General features: G+C 40.5%; 2 protein-coding genes across 7 annotated transcripts; both read left to right on the forward strand.

Moving 5' to 3' along the window:
- Positions 1–670: 670 nt before the first annotated feature.
- On the forward strand, positions 671–10,752 carry prdm10 (PR domain containing 10). Of its 3 annotated transcripts, XM_041995395.1 has the most exons (24): positions 671–706; positions 1,808–1,940; positions 2,156–2,317; positions 2,523–2,582; positions 2,855–2,959; positions 3,289–3,463; positions 3,680–3,921; positions 4,304–4,504; positions 4,620–4,692; positions 4,821–4,938; positions 5,030–5,150; positions 5,245–5,514; positions 5,640–5,651; positions 5,835–6,179; positions 6,384–6,539; positions 6,627–6,806; positions 6,880–6,990; positions 7,069–7,269; positions 7,373–7,513; positions 7,701–7,871; positions 8,228–8,365; positions 8,530–8,704; positions 8,792–8,889; positions 9,957–10,752. In XM_041995395.1, exons 2-24 carry the CDS (start codon positions 1,869–1,871, stop codon positions 10,140–10,142), a joined length of 3,513 nt encoding a protein of 1,170 aa, XP_041851329.1. In that variant the 5' UTR covers positions 671–706; positions 1,808–1,868; the 3' UTR covers positions 10,143–10,752. The 3 variants fall into 3 exon arrangements, with proteins under 3 accessions (XP_041851329.1, XP_041851331.1, XP_041851330.1); XM_041995397.1 differs by lacking the exon at positions 671–706 and having other exon boundaries at positions 1,580–1,940; positions 4,821–4,920; XM_041995396.1 differs by lacking the exons at positions 671–706; positions 5,640–5,651 and having other exon boundaries at positions 1,582–1,940.
- A 919-nt stretch (positions 10,753–11,671) lies between these two features.
- si:ch211-151h10.2 (uncharacterized protein LOC567699 homolog) lies at positions 11,672–16,796 on the forward strand. 4 transcript variants are annotated; one of them, XM_041993892.1, is made up of 10 exons: positions 11,672–12,237; positions 12,968–13,068; positions 13,584–13,836; positions 13,933–13,997; positions 14,140–14,278; positions 14,625–14,743; positions 14,831–15,011; positions 15,641–15,724; positions 15,802–15,897; positions 15,985–16,796. In XM_041993892.1, exons 2-10 carry the CDS (start codon positions 12,992–12,994, stop codon positions 16,261–16,263), a joined length of 1,293 nt encoding a protein of 430 aa, XP_041849826.1. In that variant the 5' UTR covers positions 11,672–12,237; positions 12,968–12,991; the 3' UTR covers positions 16,264–16,796. The 4 variants fall into 4 exon arrangements, with proteins under 4 accessions (XP_041849826.1, XP_041849828.1, XP_041849827.1 ...); XM_041993893.1 differs by lacking the exon at positions 11,672–12,237 and having other exon boundaries at positions 12,910–13,068; positions 13,936–13,997; XM_041993891.1 differs by lacking the exon at positions 11,672–12,237 and having other exon boundaries at positions 12,911–13,068.
- The last annotated feature ends 223 nt before the right edge of the window (positions 16,797–17,019 follow it).

Consider the following 17,019-nt stretch of genomic DNA (forward strand, 5'->3'; position numbering starts at 1 on the left):
GGTTTCGTAATTAAATTAACAAACAAAACAATATATGTTTAATTAATAAATATGTTTAAATATATTTCATAAGATGTATTACCTTTAATTAACTCAGTCTCTCTGTTCTTTCCAAAGTAACTCAAATTTGTAATCTATCCCAGAGCTAAAGAAATTAAATACAAAGCAATTAAATGGTTATTACTCTGTTTACTGTATCCAGCAATACTCTCATCCTTGAGCAACCCTACATTCATAAATCCAAACATGAATTGAGTAACCCAAACAGCAACCATTATTTGAAAATAGTTAGCACCAAAGAGAACTATAAACCCCCAAAATATATAATCTATCTATCTATCTATCTGTCTGTCTGTCTGTCTGTCTGTCTGTCAACATTAAGCTATAAACATCTTGAATTCAACTGGCCGAGCTCAGTGTGAAATTTTTGTGATTGGTTGTAAATGTGAAATCTAACTTTTAAATGTTTAAACATTGGAAGAAAATTGGGCTGTCTTATGATTAGAAACAACACAGTAAAATTTAATATTATAAAAGTTGCTTGTATATAACTTGTTTTTGTGTTTTTTTAGTGTATCTTTTTTTAAGGCATACACCAATTGCGCCAAAGTAATTAACCACCAATCAGAAACCACGCTCATGCGTGTTGCTAGGCAGGTTATGTTAATATATGCAATGCAGCCATCTCTGCAGCTACCATTCTGAGGTAAGAACAACTTGCTCGTTTTCTACATCATGTAAGATTAACAGGGATTAAATAACGAATAGTTCTGTCTCTCGGTCGTCCATTAATATTTGAGTTAACGTAAAATAAACGTGTAGGTTGTATTAGTGTGTGTGTATCGGTAAAAGATGTATTTATTTTCTGTAGGTCTCTTTGGACGTAGCTGTTGTTGTTAGTCCCACCCAAAATGGAGCCCGTTCTTCCTTGTTCACCGTAGACTTGAAGGGCTGGGCTCAACTAGAAATGGGGGACGGGTGGGTCTAACCAAAATATTAGGATATTTAGCCCTTCATTGTTAGTGCTGTTAAAAATCGCAAAAAGCGGCCTTTCTTTTGTGATTTGACAAGTTGAGTTTGTCTGAACGTGCGGCCTTACATTGGGGCTACACGGCCGTATTGCTAATGTTGCAGTGCAGTAAATGCCCGGATTTCTACAGCGCTGCTTTTTGTGGTATGGTCCGGTTGGGACTGAGCACCTGCGGGGTTAAAATAGGGGGGAAATTAATCTTTTATTGATTATACCAACTAAAATTTTGAATGAGTGTACAAAATCGTGATTTTTCATCCTGGCTGTTGTGCCGGGATGCGGTTCTTTGTGGACGTCGTTTTCCCGGCGGCCTCGTGAGCAAACCGGCTTTCCCCACGTACCCCCGCTGAGAGTCTTGTGTGACGGCTCTGTACACCAAGCAACACGCTGGTTTATTTTGGCGTGCGTGCACTGTCAGCCGAGCGAAACTAGGGCCAGAGATGCATGAATCTTAGTTTCATATGGCGCGTGAGGATGATTTCAGATCGGCTCAGCTGGGATGGCTGCGGCAGTCCCTCGTTGTTGCTGTACAAGTCCAGTAATAAAATATGTCATTGATAAAAGTGTGACAGTAAAGACACCCATTCAAAAATCTCCCCAGATACACTCCTAAGAAAAATCCTTGATTAAAATCTCTGTTTTGAACTAAAATAACTCTATTTTACCATTTAGGATCAAAGGCTTGTATATTACTTCTGTGTGAATTGTTATTAACATCACAATGATATGTGCTATTACCATAAATGACATAATTCATCTTATGTTTGTGCTTTTCAGGCATCCTTAGCTGTCTCAGGAGAGAAGTGAGGTGCCTGGACAGGCCTGGTACTGTGCTGCCATGGAGACGAAGCAGGAACCATCCACTGTATGGAGTCAGAGTGTTAATAATGATTCAAGCAACCCCACACAGGTCTGCAATCCTTTGAACAGCAAGATTAGTATGAAAAGCCATTAAAAATTCAAAATAGTCTGGAAATGTTCTTTCTTGTTGCTAAATAAAGTCAATATGCAGAGATATTTAAAAAAATAGAATTTCATTTTTTTTTTTATATGTTTACCCACTAAAAGTTGGAAAATTGCTGAAGATGCTTTAAAGCGTTTGGGTTATGTGTACACCTGTTGCAGGTGCATTTTGAAGGTGGCACTGTGGCCCAGATAGTGTACAGTGGAGATCAAGCGGACAGGGGAGAGCAGCAGGTGGTTTACACAGCAGATGGAAACTCCTATACCTCTGTAGAGTCTGCAGAGCACACACTGGTCTACATACACCCTGCAGATGGATCTCAGGTGAAGTAGGGTCTTGTCTAGAGTTTAGAATCTGTTTATACTGCTATGACGAGCATGTGGAGTTCAATGTTTCATTTGGACACAACACTGTTGTATTAAAACTAGGATCTTAGTTGGATGAGATTGTATCCTAGACACCTATTAGACAAAAAGGTAGTTTGTTCAAAGATAATTTGTTATTAACATGCCATCAACTTTCTTTCAGACTGTATTTGCTGATCAGCCACAAGTGGCTTATATTCAACAGGACGGCACGACTCAGCAGGTAGGTTTAACAAGCACTAATATATTTACTACAACAACTACTACTACTATGTTTTCATGCTATATTTTATGTTTATTCTTTCTCTTGTTGTTTTATGTACTTATATGTGATTGCTTTTATTCTTTGCTCTCTGTAAAGCACTTTGTGGCTTTTAACCTGTGAAAAGTGCTATATAAATAAAATTTACTTACGTACATACTTACCACACTGCTAGCTCACTGTGTGCCACATCGCTTTAAAGATCCTTACAACATATTGAATCTCATTTGTAGGTCACAGTTCTGCTGCCTGGTGGACAGAACATGAATGCCGCCAATCTGCATGTGCTCAGCAATGTAGCAGATGCTCCTCAAGCCCTCCTGGAGTCAGTTTCCCAGGTGAAGAGATGTTGTTCTTGTGTGGCTGTTTATTTATCCTAACAAGGGAATATATAACTGCTGTTTACTGTTACTTTATGTCATGATATGTTGCGTTTTCCAGTTGAAAAGTAAAATCCTAGTAAAAATGTTGTTTTATAAGCACATAAGTCTGCACTACGATCCTCCAAAAAGCTCAGTTTGTATCTTAACTTTTAAAATATTTTCCTCCTAGATATGAATTGTATTTCCAAATGTGAACAGGTCAAGGCTGAGCTTCAGAATCAATGTTTTCTACAAAGATTAACAGACCATCAGAGTGAAGATAACTGTAAAAATCTTACACACAGGAGCAGCTGTCTGTGTCCAACTCGCTCACAGCTATGGCCGACATCTCAGATCCTCCCACCAGCCCGCTCGGAGCCACAGACTCCACGGATGACTCGGACGAAGATGAGGACGAAGACTCTGAGATGGATGACTGGGAGCTGCGGCAGCCTCAATCTTTCAGCCCTCACAGCCTGTGTGAGTGAAATCCTCCATTACCGTCTGTCAATAGAACATGATGTTACAGCTGATTTTTGCATAAAACACGGGTAATCTTTATTTGTTAATCCCCACCTCCTTAGAAATAATATAAAATTAAATAATGCAACAAGCAATTGTGGTGGCTGACTTTGTTACGCGAAACAACTAACTTTAAATATTTTAGGATAAAAACAATACTTTGTGTCATCTCAGGGTGTGAGGAGTGCAACACGGCCAACCCCTCAGTCTGTCTAACTCACGGCCCGCTGCATCCCATCCCCAACCGGCCAGTGATGTCCAAGGCAAGGGCCAGTCTGCCTTTAGTCCTCTACATCGATCGCTTCCTGGGTGGGGTATTCTCCAAGAGACGCATCCCAAAGCGTACACAGTTTGGCCCCGTGGAAGGGCCACTAGTTCCACAGAGTGAACTACAGGACCATTACATTCACTTGAAAGTAAGTCAGCACAGGGCAACATTAATTTCTTTTTGGCTGCTGTAAGCTGACTGATAAAACTGACTTTCTTATGACAGCTACTGTATCTTCTCTTGCTTGTAGGTATGATACAGGGTAGGGATACTTCTTGGCTGCAGGAAGTGAGAACTTAAAGTCTCTCACTTCTTTCTGGGATATTATTATTGATACAGTCATATCAAAAATGTTAAGTGTCGGTTTCTAGTAATTTGAATATTAATTGTAATGTAAAAAATTAAGTGTACTTTTGTGAATGAAATTGCTGGGAAAACAAGATCTCAGGGAGTTTTTATTTGTACACAATCCGCTCTTCTGCAGGTATTCCAATTATATTTAATAAACTTTGCCCTCATCCGTGTTTCAGCTGTGCATGCTGGACTCAGAGAAGGATGGAGAGAAGCCTAATGACATGTGGTTGGACCTTTCTGATGAAGACAACTGTAACTGGATGATGTTTGTGAGACCTGCTCAGAATCACCTGGAGCAAAACTTGGTGGCCTATCAGTATGGCTCTGAAATATTTTACACAACTATCAAGAACATCCAGCCCAAGCAAGAGCTTAAGGTCAGTGAATATTAATGGAACAGTCTTATGTGTCCCGCTTCATATTGTAGGTGCTGCACCTTCCAGACACTTTATTGGAGCCAAAGAAGTTTTTAATGAGTTTTTTATTTTGCAGGTGTGGTATGCAGCTTCGTATGCAGAGTTTGTAAATCAGAAGATCCATGATGTTACAGAAGAGGAGAGGAAAGGTAAGCACTCCTATGTTTACTTATTACCAAAAGTGTCACAGCTTTGTGTTATTAACTGTTTAAAAAGTCCATTCAGTAGTCCTGGTTAGTCCTGATCTTCAATTTTTCTTTCTTTTTTCTTTTTTCAGTGCTCCGGGAGCAAGAGAAGAACTGGCCTTGTTATGAATGTAACCGCCGCTTTGTGAGCTCAGAGCAGCTGCAGCAACACCTCAATATGCATGATGACAAGTTAAGCTCTATTTCAAGGTTAAAACACTGTCACCGCCTCAACTCATACTATCTCTCATTATTTCCACCACATTCCTTAAACCTGTTCACAATGACTTTCTTCACTTAGATCCAGAGGTCGGGGTCGAGGAAGAGGGAGGAAGAGATTTGGGACAGGAAGAAGACCCGGACGTCCACCCAAATTTATACGTTTAGATCCATCAGTTGATGCCAGTGGAGATAAGACAACAGTTGGGAAACATCTATATTAGTTGTTTTGATTAAATGACTAGTTGAACATAATTTTATTTAAAAAATATATGTTTCACTTAACTTTTTATTCAGGAAATGCTGGAATTGACAGAGAAGCCACTTGATGAGCAGGTGGAAGGAGCTCAGAATGGGCTGAAGGAGGTTGAGATGGAGACAGACGGGGAGACTGGGACTGAAACAGAGGGTCAACTTGAGCTGCCTGCTGGGGAACCAGTCCCAGAATCTTTAACGCCCCCCTCCAGTGCGGACCTGCCAGTTCCACTGAAGGAGGATCCATCTCAGAGCAGCCAATCAGATTCCCACCTCACATCACAGGACTTGCGTCGTGCAAAGCGAATACGGGTGAGACCAGAGACTCTTTCCACTAAACAGGGCCAAAGTTTTTAATGGTGTGTATTGGGTGTAAATGTGCTCATGCTGCGCATTACAGCTGTGTCTTTTTTCCTCATTGTGTGCTTCCCTCACAGTTGGATGTACAGGTAGGTGAAAGCTGGAGGATGGTTGGAAAACATAAGGTTTCAAGATTTCTTATGTTTATGTGGGAAATGGATCTGCCTTTACATTGCAGTGCCTCTATCATTCTTTTCTTGTGTCTCAACGAATACTTGCCAGAAAGCATATTGTGGTTTTCTGCTAATAAATCCACATCCTTTCCGTCTCAGAACGCAGCGTTGCAGCACCTTTTCATCAGAAAGACTTTCCGTCCTTTTAAATGCACCCACTGTGGCAAGGCCTTTCGGGAAAAAGACAAGCTGGATCAGCACCTGCGGGTTCACGGCCGAGACGCTTACAACTTTTCCTGCCACATTTGCAGCAAGAGCTTCGTGAGTGACTCGGCCCTGGAGGATCATCTACTGGTGCACACAGAGAACCGCTCCTACTCTTGTCTCTTATGCCCAGAAACATTTGAAAGGCTAGAGCTGCTAAAAGATCACGTAGAGGTGCATTCTGTGAACGGCTGCTTCACCTGCCCTTCCTGCAAGAAGACATTCAGCGACTTCATCCAGGTTAGTGCTAGCCTGTGCGTTAATGACAGCCTTATATGGCTTTAAAAGTCGAACTTGATCACAGCAGTGAGGGAGGGGGAAGAACCTGGAAGTTGAAGGGTTTAAGTCAAAGACTTAAAGTCCAGAGAGTTGGATGTTCCTGGAAATACAATTTTCAAATATTTTACTAAATATTTTAATATGTAAATACATACTCCTCTGCAGGTGAAGAAGCATATTCGCTGCTTTCATTCAGAGAAAATCTTCCAGTGCACAGACTGTGAAAAGGCCTTCTGTCGACCGGACAAGCTACGCTTGCACATGTTGCGCCACTCAGATCGCAAGGACTTCCTGTGCTCAACATGTGGCAAACAATTCAAGGTAAATTGAATAAGGAGAGCAAAGGGGAAAAACGGGCATAGTGTTACATTATACATATGTGATCTTTTATTTTCTTGTAAAATTCAGAGGAAAGATAAGCTGCGGGAGCATATGCAGCGCATGCACAATCCAGACAGAGAAGCCAAGAAGGCTGATCGGATCCACCGTTCCAAAGCCCTCAAAATGAAGGTCCCCACCACCGACTTCGAGAGCTTTGTGTTCAAATGCAGAGTGTGCATGATGGGGTTTCGGCGCAGAGGAATGCTGGTGAGCTGTAATTCTTAGACTTTTATTCTTATTTTGAATTCAAGTACTCTTACCTCAGTTTTTCTGTCTGCAGGTAAACCATTTGTCCAAGCGTCATCCAGACATGCGTATCGATGATGTGCCTGAGCTAACCCTGCCAATTATCAAACCCAACAGAGACTATTTCTGCCAGTATTGTGACAAGGTTTGTTCTTTCCCATTTGGTCCTCAGTGAAACAAGTAATTTGCAGTGTTAGTTTATTAAATGAATTTGTCTCTTCAGGTGTACAAGAGTGCCAGTAAGCGCAAAGCTCACATACTGAAAAACCACCCTGGGGCAGAATTGCCACCCAGCATCCGGAAACTGCGTCCAGCTGCTCCTGGTGAGCCAGACCCAATGTTGAGCACACACACCCAGCTGACTGGTACCATTGCAACTGCACCAGTTTGCTGCCCTCACTGTGCCAAACAGTACAGCAGCAAGGTTAGTTTGACTTCATTAAATATGCAATCCCCTAATTGAGATTAATTAAGCAGCAATAATTTACACTATTAAGAACTTTCATAACAATTTGCCTCTTTCTCAGACTAAGATGGTTCAGCACATCAGGAAAAAACACCCAGAGTTTGCCCAGCTGGCTAACAGTATTCAGGCTCCTCTGACCACTGCTGTAATCAGTAACGCTCCTGCTGTCATCACTGCAGATGGTACCACTGAGGCTGTTGTGGTAGGAATAGATACTGTAAATATTTAAACATAAATTACAATAATGTAGATTCTGAAATTGTAAATAACAGGATAAGAGACGTCCTTTTGGAGCACATGAATCAAATACCTTGATAGATCAATTTAAGGTCAACAAATATATGAGATGTTTATATGTATAAGATAAACATGTGATTTCTTTTCTTCAGACCACAGACCTGCTGACCCAAGCCATGACAGAACTGTCACAAACACTCACCTCAGACTACAGAACAGCGCAGGGAGACTACCAGAGAATCCAGTACATCCCCGTCTCACAGGCTGGAGGTAGCCTGTCTCAACCCCAACACATTCAGCTGCAGGTCGTCCAGGTAGCTCCGGTAAGAAAGCAGACTGAGCATCACAACATCTGGACTATCACTCAGCTTTACAGCACACTTTGATTAGTAGGAACTTTTTGGCATGTGCACAAGTATTTTTCCTGGAAGCCAACAGGGCTTTAGATGGATAACATACAGATTGGGTCTAAAAGTACAACTATTGGCTGAGGTTTAAAACAAAGCACTTTGCATCTTTACACTTAACATGTGGCCCATTTATAAAAATTAGACTGCTTTTGCTGTTTCTTTAACAAGCAGCTCAAGCTCAGACTCTTCTGCATATAAACCACATTTCATTTCTTGCTGTTCTTTGGAAATTTGTTTTCAGTGTTTGTTATTTTTCATGTGTTTGCCAGGCTTCCTCTCCACATTCTCAGGCCCCGACTGTAGATGTGAGCCAGCTGCATGACCCACATGGCTACAGTCAGCACTCCATCCAGGTTCAACACATCCAAGTCACAGAGCCCTCAGGTACTGGACAAGGTGCCACCCAGGTAAACCCACAATTTTCACTCATTTAATAAATTTTCATTCTGTATCCAAACAATCTGAAAAGCCAGTTGTTAGCTCTAAAAAAATCACAGCATGCTAAGGAACTCATTGATGAATCCTTGCCATCTCTAAAATGTAAAACTAGCATAATTTTTAACTCTTTCAGGGTACCAGCCAACCGCTTAGCCCCACCTCTCAGCAGCCCAATCAGGAGCTAAGTCCTGCCCAGCTGACCCCTGTCACTTTAGCTCAGAGTCACACCCTCCAGGCTAACAGCACCCAGCAGCAGGGAACTGTGCAGCATGCTTACATACCTGGAAACTGGAACTACAGAGGCTACTGTAAGTCCTACACTGTTTTAATTTCCAACCAGGCCCTGTATGTTTTAATAGTTCTCTGCTACATAATTAAACATCTTACTCTTCCAGCATCTGAGATCCAAATGATGGCTCTACCTCATGCACAGTATGTGATAGCTGAAGCTAGCACCCCTGTATCTGGAGTCAACAGTAACCAGGTGAAAACGGTGAGTGATTGGTTTATGAAGTCCTCGCTTCAGAATTCTGCAGAGCAAGAACAATGTTGATGATTGTGAAAATTCAGATTGAGAGGTGACAGAAAGGAAATATCTACAAAATAATTACACATCCTCTCACTTTTACTATTCCAGCAGAGCTTGATCACTTTGTTTTAGGTACTGAACATATATACCTGTCACAGTATCACAATATCTACTTTTGTTTAGTCGATATAATGTCCCAGAATAAATAATATAGTTATTTTAAAACTATTGTGAGCCACTGGTATAATAGTGAGAGATTATTGCATTTGCCTGCCAATGCTGAGCTAAGTGTAGGCAGCAATATCAACAAAACAAACAAGCAGCAGGCAAGTCTTACTTGTTAAAAGTAAGAAAAAAAAGTAAATTAAGATTTGATGTACCCTCAGATGTTTGCAGAAATCTTAAGGACCCATTCCAGTAGTTATTAAATCCCCCCTCAGGTTAGATGGACTCACTTTTCATTGGTCTAGTATTGATGCGAGTCAGCCATTTAGATATCAGAGCCAGTGAGCCATTCTCAGGAAGAGGAAGAGCTGATTTGCATTAAAAATCTTATAAAGCATAAAAACAACATATTATTGCACCTATAACAATATCTGCATTACTGTCAGACAAGTGTGTTATGTAATTTACATGACTGGCTTATAAATAGAGAGGAGTCAAGTATTTAAATCAGTAATGAACAGCGGATGACCGGAACACGATCTTACATCTTTCATTGTTTTTCTTTCTTTTTTTTATTTGTATTTTTGTCTAAAACTATTTTGGTGAAATCATTCAGAATTTCTACAGAAAATACATTTCTTATGTAAGAATTTATAGTTTATTTAAAAACAATATCTCTAGAAGCTGTTTTAAAATGTATTTGAGCATTTATGTGATTAAGGACAATTGAGTTGATTTGATTTAATCATTTGTTGTTGAGTTCGCGTCTTCATATATATACCTGTTTGTATCGTTATCAGATTATGTTTGCATCCTAGACAATTAAATAGAACAAGCTAAAGCTAAATCTGTCGTCATCCCTCCAGACGCACTACGTCATCTCTGAGGGTCAGAGCGACCTGGATACTAAGCCGACCGCTTCTCAGAGCACAGGTCAGGCTCAGACTGAACATTTGGAGCAACCTGAGAATCAGCAAACCACCACACAGTACATCATCACCACAACCACCAACGGCAGCGGCACCAGTGAAGTTCACATCACAAAACCGTGAATTCTGAAAGTCCAGACCTGCAGACTGATCATGCGCAACTCCCCCCTCGGCAGCTTGTACGCACACGAATTATAAAGTACACCACCAAATCCGTACGGGTATAGATTTGTGTACATTGAGATAAAACAGACCAGCACAGTTTTATGTGTCTGAACTGTTGCCTTGCAAGCTGCCAGAACTTTATGAGGAAAATAAAATGAGTGAAGAGAGAAAATGTGAAGTTTTTATTCTGAACAGAATATGTAAACAATAAAAAATCATCTAAACACTCATTTTGAATACATGGAATGTAAAATATAACTACATCAACATATTGATGCAGTGGAATGATGGGAGCTCAGTCATGTACAGATCTGAATGCTGATTTTGCATATTATGTTACAGACAGTTCTTTAATTATTGTGTTTGTAAATGACTTGCAAATATGGAGAACAGTATAAAATGTCAGGTCATGATCTTGTTTATTACAAATTGTCATGCATCATCTGTTGTATGTTACAGTACAGTGTTGATAAGTGATGTGATTTTTCTCCATCAGCTTCCTCTGTGCAATATGGAGGGTTGTTCTCATTTTTCATGCTGGAATCTACTTCATAAAATTTAGAATGAGCTCTTTTCAAGGATTTTTTGAGGTTTGTAACCACCAGTGTTTTAATAGTAAATTTTAGAAAAAGAAAACTGCACCCATTATTCACAGTTACTGAATATTACCAGTTTATGGCAGGGGTCTTCAATGTTTTTCAGGCCAAAGACCCCCAAACAGATGCAGAAATGGAGCAGGGACAACCATTCAGCTGAATGGCATGCTGATTGTGAGCTTGTATGAAGCTGTTGTTAGTTTAGCTTTGAGAAAATTTTGGTAAGATAAACTCAAGATAATTATATGTATATTTTCAGTTCTTTTCTCACATTTAATCGGCTACATCAGCAGCTGTACTTTCTGAGATGGAGGGTGTCTCTCGTGCTCATGTAGTTTTTTAGTCACATTTTTTTCTCATAACGAAGCCCAGTTCGCAACAGTTAGCCAGTCACTGGGAACCTGGCAGAGCTGGCATGTAACATCATCCTTGTTATTGGCACAAAAGCAACAGTGACAACAGGGCCCTCCTCTTTGTGTGCAGGAGGCTTGATGGGACAGGGTCTAGGTCAATCTTGAGTAGTGAATGAAGTGGCGCCCAGCTGTACACAGCTCCTGTGTGTGTTGAATGTATGTATTTTTAACCGAAAGATAACGTCTGCCTCCATTTATTCATTTAATACAGTATGTTGGATTCAGGTCTATATAAATATAAATTATTGAGGAAATGTATAAATAAAAAATAGTCTAATCAAGCAAAAATTCAAGCAGGGAACTTCCTTTGCGGACCCTCACCTGAAGACCTCAGATTAAAGATATTTGTGTGTGTGTGCATGTGAGTGTGTGTATATATATATCTATATATATATAGATATATATATATATATATATAGTTTTTGTTTTTTTTTGACAACCACCGCACCCAGAAAACTAAATTCCGAACTGATGAGCTGCTCTCTGCGGTTTAAAGCTTTAACAGAAATGGATCAAATGGTAGAACAAGTAATACCATGCCTGTAAGACCTTAGCACCAACTGTTTGAGGTCACCAAGTTTCCTTCGATCAATAATTGAATTAGCAGCTGAGCTGGTCAGCAGCAGCAACCTCCAGACAAGTTTCAGATGACTGAACAGTCTAAATCAATATTTGTTCACTCCTGTTCTCTTTAAGCAGCCAGACTCAGTGAAGATAGAATAAGAATAGAAATTTAAGTACATGCTCATTTCTTTCTTACAATCATTACAACACAATTTTGATTCATTAAAGGGGGCTTTACTAAGTTAAAGGGGTTTATCTCCAGCACCATCTGAATCCAATGGTTAAACTAATTAACTAAAGACTGATCCTTAAAAGCAGCTTCTTTGAATGATAACTGATGGACAGTAGCTGCAAAATGGGCTGCGATAATCAGCTGAAAGACAGAAAAGGTTCATTAGAGAAGAAAAAAGTTATATTATAAAGCCTGCAAATTTTTGGAATAGGCTCCAGCTTCCCCGCAACCCTGAATTAGAATAAAAGGTATAGAGAATGAAAGAATGGATAACTATAAAGTAATAAAGATGAGAGAAATAAGGGAGATTAAACCTTCTGGTAAAACATTTCTAAATTGTAGGGATGTCAGATAACTTATAAATGAGTTTTTATCAACAGTCGGTTTTGTTAGTGTATTCTGTTGTCAGAATGACATGATCTGTTTCATGGTATGGTTGATTCTTATTGGAGCTCATTTAAATTCATTATGAAAGTGTTTGACATACAAAATGATGGTGTCCAGGTCCAGATCCATTGACTCACCTGGATGTTATTCTTATTCTAGCCGCTAGATGGCAGCATCATCTCAAAGAGCAGAAACCGGTTTCACAGCTTATTAAAGAGCAGTTGGTAAACATTAATGGTCAAACAACCTCTCACTTTAAAATCCTGTCTGAGTACAAATGATTTAAAAGAGTCTGCCTTCATTTTTACTTGTTGGACTAAATGCATGCTGCTAGCTTTTTTTTGCTCCTGGTTAACTGGGTGGAGCTGGGTTTGTTCTCTACACACTTGTGATTAGTGTGTTTAACACATTCCTGTATGGCTGAAATGTGGGAAAAGTCACTACTTAAATAAAAGAGATCCTCCAGCCCAACCAGTTAAACAAGCTTGTCATGTTGCAAGGCGCCTATGGGCACCTAATGGCTCTGCTGCAGTTTCAACCAGCATGTTTGTATCTGTGTCATGCCTCGGTTAACTCTTGTCCTCCCCAAAGGTCAGGACAGCAGGACAGGGAGAGATGGGGGATTGGGACTGGGCCAGCAAATGGATGGAGGAGGTAAGGGAGGACGGGGAGAGGAACCAACAGCAGCAGAGGTAGGTGGACATTTGTGTCTTAAAACAGATAACTTTTAATCTGATTGATTGAGGAAGAGAAGCTTATGTGTGTAATGATGGTTGTAAAGCAAATGTTTTCTGAACCATTAAGTGGATATCTGTCATTGTGTGTGTTAACAGGTTTCACATCTAGCAGATGATGGCATTTCACAGGAACTGGATGTTGTGAAAGAAAATATCGACTAGTTAAAATTTAAAAAATTTTATTGGGGACTTTAGATTACATGAGAGATGGACATGTTATTTGTAAATTTCCATCTCTTGCCACATCTTTCGCCTCATATTTCAGTGTTGGACTTCTGATACAATAACTTATCCTAATATAAAACTGATTACAGAGATTTTCAGGTACAGTTTTGCCAAAGATATCAATGCAAAGACACCTGAACAAGGATGCACAAATTTAGGGTTAAAATTGAAATCCTCTCATGTTGTTCTTGTTTATTTTCAGTAAATCCGTTTAACCACTGTTAATCTCTGTTGTTTGGTTTAAGTTCAAATCAAAAACCAGATGAAGGACATGTCCAGCACATGTCCTGGTCCCAGAGCCTGAGGACATTGAGACCCTGGTACAGTTTTGCTCCGGTGGTTGCAGTGTGGTCAGTCTGTCAGCTGGAGATGCTGCTGCACCCTTCTCTGTCCACGGTGGAGGTGTGCTGCAGGCTGCTGTTAGTCTGTTTGCTATGGATTGTTCTGGGGGGTTGTATTTATGCCCTGCAGCGCTGCCTACGGCCAGGAAAATCCCCGGTGAGAGCAGCTGCATAAGCTGAGCCGGTTCCATTTTAACCCTTTTGGTTTATTTAATGGAGTTTGGTTTGTTCAGTGAATTTGCTTTAATTTAAGGAGGAGCTTCCACAGAGGAAACAGCAGGAACCTGCCACTGAAAGCCAGAATAACCAGCATTTATGGTGAGACTTAATTATTTCAATTATGTTTTCTTCAATCAAGTTTTCGATTATAGGGAGAAATTAGAAAGAAAATGTTGTTTTTGGAAAATAAAATTCTGACTAATTTACAAAGAATCTCTTAAATCTACACATTTTCCTCCAGGATGTCTCAAACTCAGAGCTCAGACCTCCTAGTGTCCCTGATCCTTGCTCTGACTGACAGCTTGCTGCTTTGTGTACTTCAGGAGCCTATTCCAGACCCAAGTGTGCCCCATATTGAAGGTCTCCTCTCCAGACTGGAGGTTAGATGGAGAAAACCACCTTAAACAAAGAAAACGCAGCCTTCTGCTCTCTCTCAAACACACAGCAGCCTCTAGCAGAATTAGTTATCTCCTTGGTCTTTGCATGTAGATCAGTTTGAAGTCTTTGGTGGTAATATTACAGGGATCAGACGTTACTCTCAGGAATACACATATACTGTAGCCGCAGGCAACACATGCAATCACAGAGCTGCTGCTTTCTGTTTTGTGAATTAACTAGATGACTTACTGGAGGAGAATATTTCTGATGTTTTGTCTCTTTTCCTTCTTAGCTGAACAAACCTCAAACAGTAACCATAGCCTCTCTTTCCTTTCCTTTTAACTACAGGCAGTGGCTCACACACTTCAGAAGGTTAATGTTGGGTCAGTGGGGATATTTGAAGAAGTGGATCGAGGCTCCATACTTAAAGACAAACCCAAGCTCATCTGCACCTATCTGCAGCAGAGGTGAGGTTCAGCCACCAGAGGACATGCAATCTGCTGCCTCTGAAACCTAATTTAGTGCGATTAACATCACACGTTCCCCTCTGACAGGCTAGAGGCCCTACGCACCCTCGTCCAAGTGCAGGGAGATTTTGAGGCCAGTGTGAATGACATGCTTCAGGGCCTTGATGGCCTTTGGGCCCAGCTGGAGGAGCTGCATGCTGGGGTCACGCTAACCAAACAGGAGGGCCAAGGCCACAGAGACCTGGCCTCGGCCCAGACAGATGCAGAGGTAAGCAGGTGTGAAAATCTGTCTGCTGATACACCAAGAGACATGCAAACATCTCCTTTTTTTTTTTTTTTTTTTTTAAATTTCAAGTGTTTGGTGAGTTCGATGTTTTGCGGATAGTGTCGGCCTCACTCTCTGTTCAACACCAGACTCACTTGCTTATGTTACGTCGTGGTTTTCAAAGCCCAGGCTTTAAAGAACCGCACCTACAAACAAACAGTGGATTTAAGAGCACATGGAGGCTTAATTTAATGACACGCCAACATGTAAAGGTGCAGACTGTCTAAATCAATATATCAGAAAAAATCTACATATCATTTAAAACAATTAAAACCAAGAATATCACATCTACTTGCAGAGGGTCCACATAAATATCAGCTGCCATATTTTCACCACTAGATACCATGATGGATATTTTCATCTTTACTGCCAGATGTCAGTAATTCTTACACACTGTACCTTAAAAACCTCCTAAAAAGGCAAAAAAGGGATCCAAAGATATCTTTGGAGCTGACTTTCTCTTGCTTGGGTGTGCAGGTGTGCAAATTTTGTGTAATGTTTTGACATAATGGAGTTGTTGTTGGAGTTGTTAATTTTTGTCTTTGCCTTTAAAGTCTGTGTGTTTGTAAAAGACTTTATTTACAGTCTTGGGTCACTACAGAAGCAGACTTCAGTCTTGCCAGGCTCATCTGAAGGACAGCATGCGGCTGCTGCAGGTAAAGTTCTCCTCATGTAGGAAAAAATCATCTCTGATATTTACTGTTGTCTTAATTTTTATACTCATCTTCTTCAGGAGTTAACCTGGAGTCACACTCACATCAGCAGCAGGGTGGACAGCAGCAGTGAGTCGGTCTGGCCAGAGCTGCTGCTTCAGTCCAACATTGAGCAGGTAAACTAAAACTCTGCTGTGGGAGAAAACACACTCAGATATGATTTTAAAAACCCAGCAGGATTGGAAACATCTCTGTTTCTGCAGTTTGACAAGGTGCAGGAGGGCTTCAGCTCCCTGGAACAACAGACTGCTACCTTCCAGGCACACCTGGAGGGTCTTGGAAAAGGAAATCAGGATGGATTTCTCACTCTTACTGACAGGACACATTCAGGCTCAGCTTCTCCACAAACTTCCCAACATGTTAGTGATGTGTCACTGGAAGAACTGACCTCCGCAGACACTCCGCTGTCACTGTGCGAGAGGTCGGCGCTACAGCTCACCTCCACTTTTGGACGCCTGCGCGAATCTGGAAGGAGGAAGTGATTTTTATCACATGTACATTTTTTTGACTTGAAGAGTTTTGTAAATATCAACTATAAGGTATTTCCAAATGTTGTTTATTTGCTGTTGCCTTACCTTGAATATTTATTGTTTATTTTATTATTTTGTTTGGGACTACACTCTGCTGTTAAAATGCTTTAAAATGTTTTTTTTTTTCTGAATCCATCCTTCACTTTGTAAGTTGATGAGCAGAAAAGAGGATTATTCAAACACAAGGGGGCGTTGTTTACCAGTTTCTATGAGAATTGACAGATTGTTTATTTCAGAGCTTTGCAGTGATTGAACACAGCCTGCATTTTCCCGCTGCTTTCTGCTGTGTAAGAGGAAAGCTTTGGACAAGTTTATCAAAGCCCAAATCTGTGTTAACTTAACTGATTATTAGATTTCTTTTTACTTGCAAGGAAACATTGATGGTTGGATATTTGATTGTTGTTCTATTGCTACATTCTTATGTGTGTGTGTTTTGTTTGATTAAATGCAGATTATAATATTAAAAAACATTTTTGTTTCTTTAAAAGACATTTTCCACTCTCTATGTGTCTCTCTGTCAGACTAAGTGACTGCAACAGCCTGAGCCCTTCAAAGCAGGGATTTCAAGTTTAGGGCAGAGTGGGGGGAGAGATAGGTAGAAGAGGGCAGTGGAGGTCAACACCGGAAGCCCTCCTGTTATTACTAAAAACTGAGCAGCCCTTTAGACCTTTTCAAAAGACGCAAATGTCTGTGATCCATATTCAGTCA

Source organism: Melanotaenia boesemani, chromosome 9 (assembly GCF_017639745.1).
Source record: "Melanotaenia boesemani isolate fMelBoe1 chromosome 9, fMelBoe1.pri, whole genome shotgun sequence".
In the NCBI taxonomy this organism is placed as follows: domain Eukaryota; kingdom Metazoa; phylum Chordata; class Actinopteri; order Atheriniformes; family Melanotaeniidae; genus Melanotaenia; species Melanotaenia boesemani.

Excerpts from the sequence above, each read along its gene's own strand:
- prdm10 (XM_041995395.1), top strand. The coding sequence starts at position 1,869 with ATGGAGACGAAGCAGGAACCATCCACTGTATGGAGTCAGAGTGTTAAT. Across the intron at positions 4,693-4,820 it reads TACAGAAGAGGAGAGGAAAG|TGCTCCGGGAGCAAGAGAAG; the intron begins GTAAGCACTCCT and ends TTCTTTTTTCAG. Across the intron at positions 6,540-6,626 it reads CATGTGGCAAACAATTCAAG|AGGAAAGATAAGCTGCGGGA; the intron begins GTAAATTGAATA and ends TGTAAAATTCAG.
- si:ch211-151h10.2 (XM_041993892.1), top strand. The coding sequence starts at position 12,992 with ATGGGGGATTGGGACTGGGCCAGCAAATGGATGGAGGAGGTAAGGGAG. Across the intron at positions 13,837-13,932 it reads TACGGCCAGGAAAATCCCCG|GAGGAGCTTCCACAGAGGAA; the intron begins GTGAGAGCAGCT and ends CTTTAATTTAAG. Across the intron at positions 14,279-14,624 it reads GTCTCCTCTCCAGACTGGAG|GCAGTGGCTCACACACTTCA; the intron begins GTTAGATGGAGA and ends TTTTAACTACAG.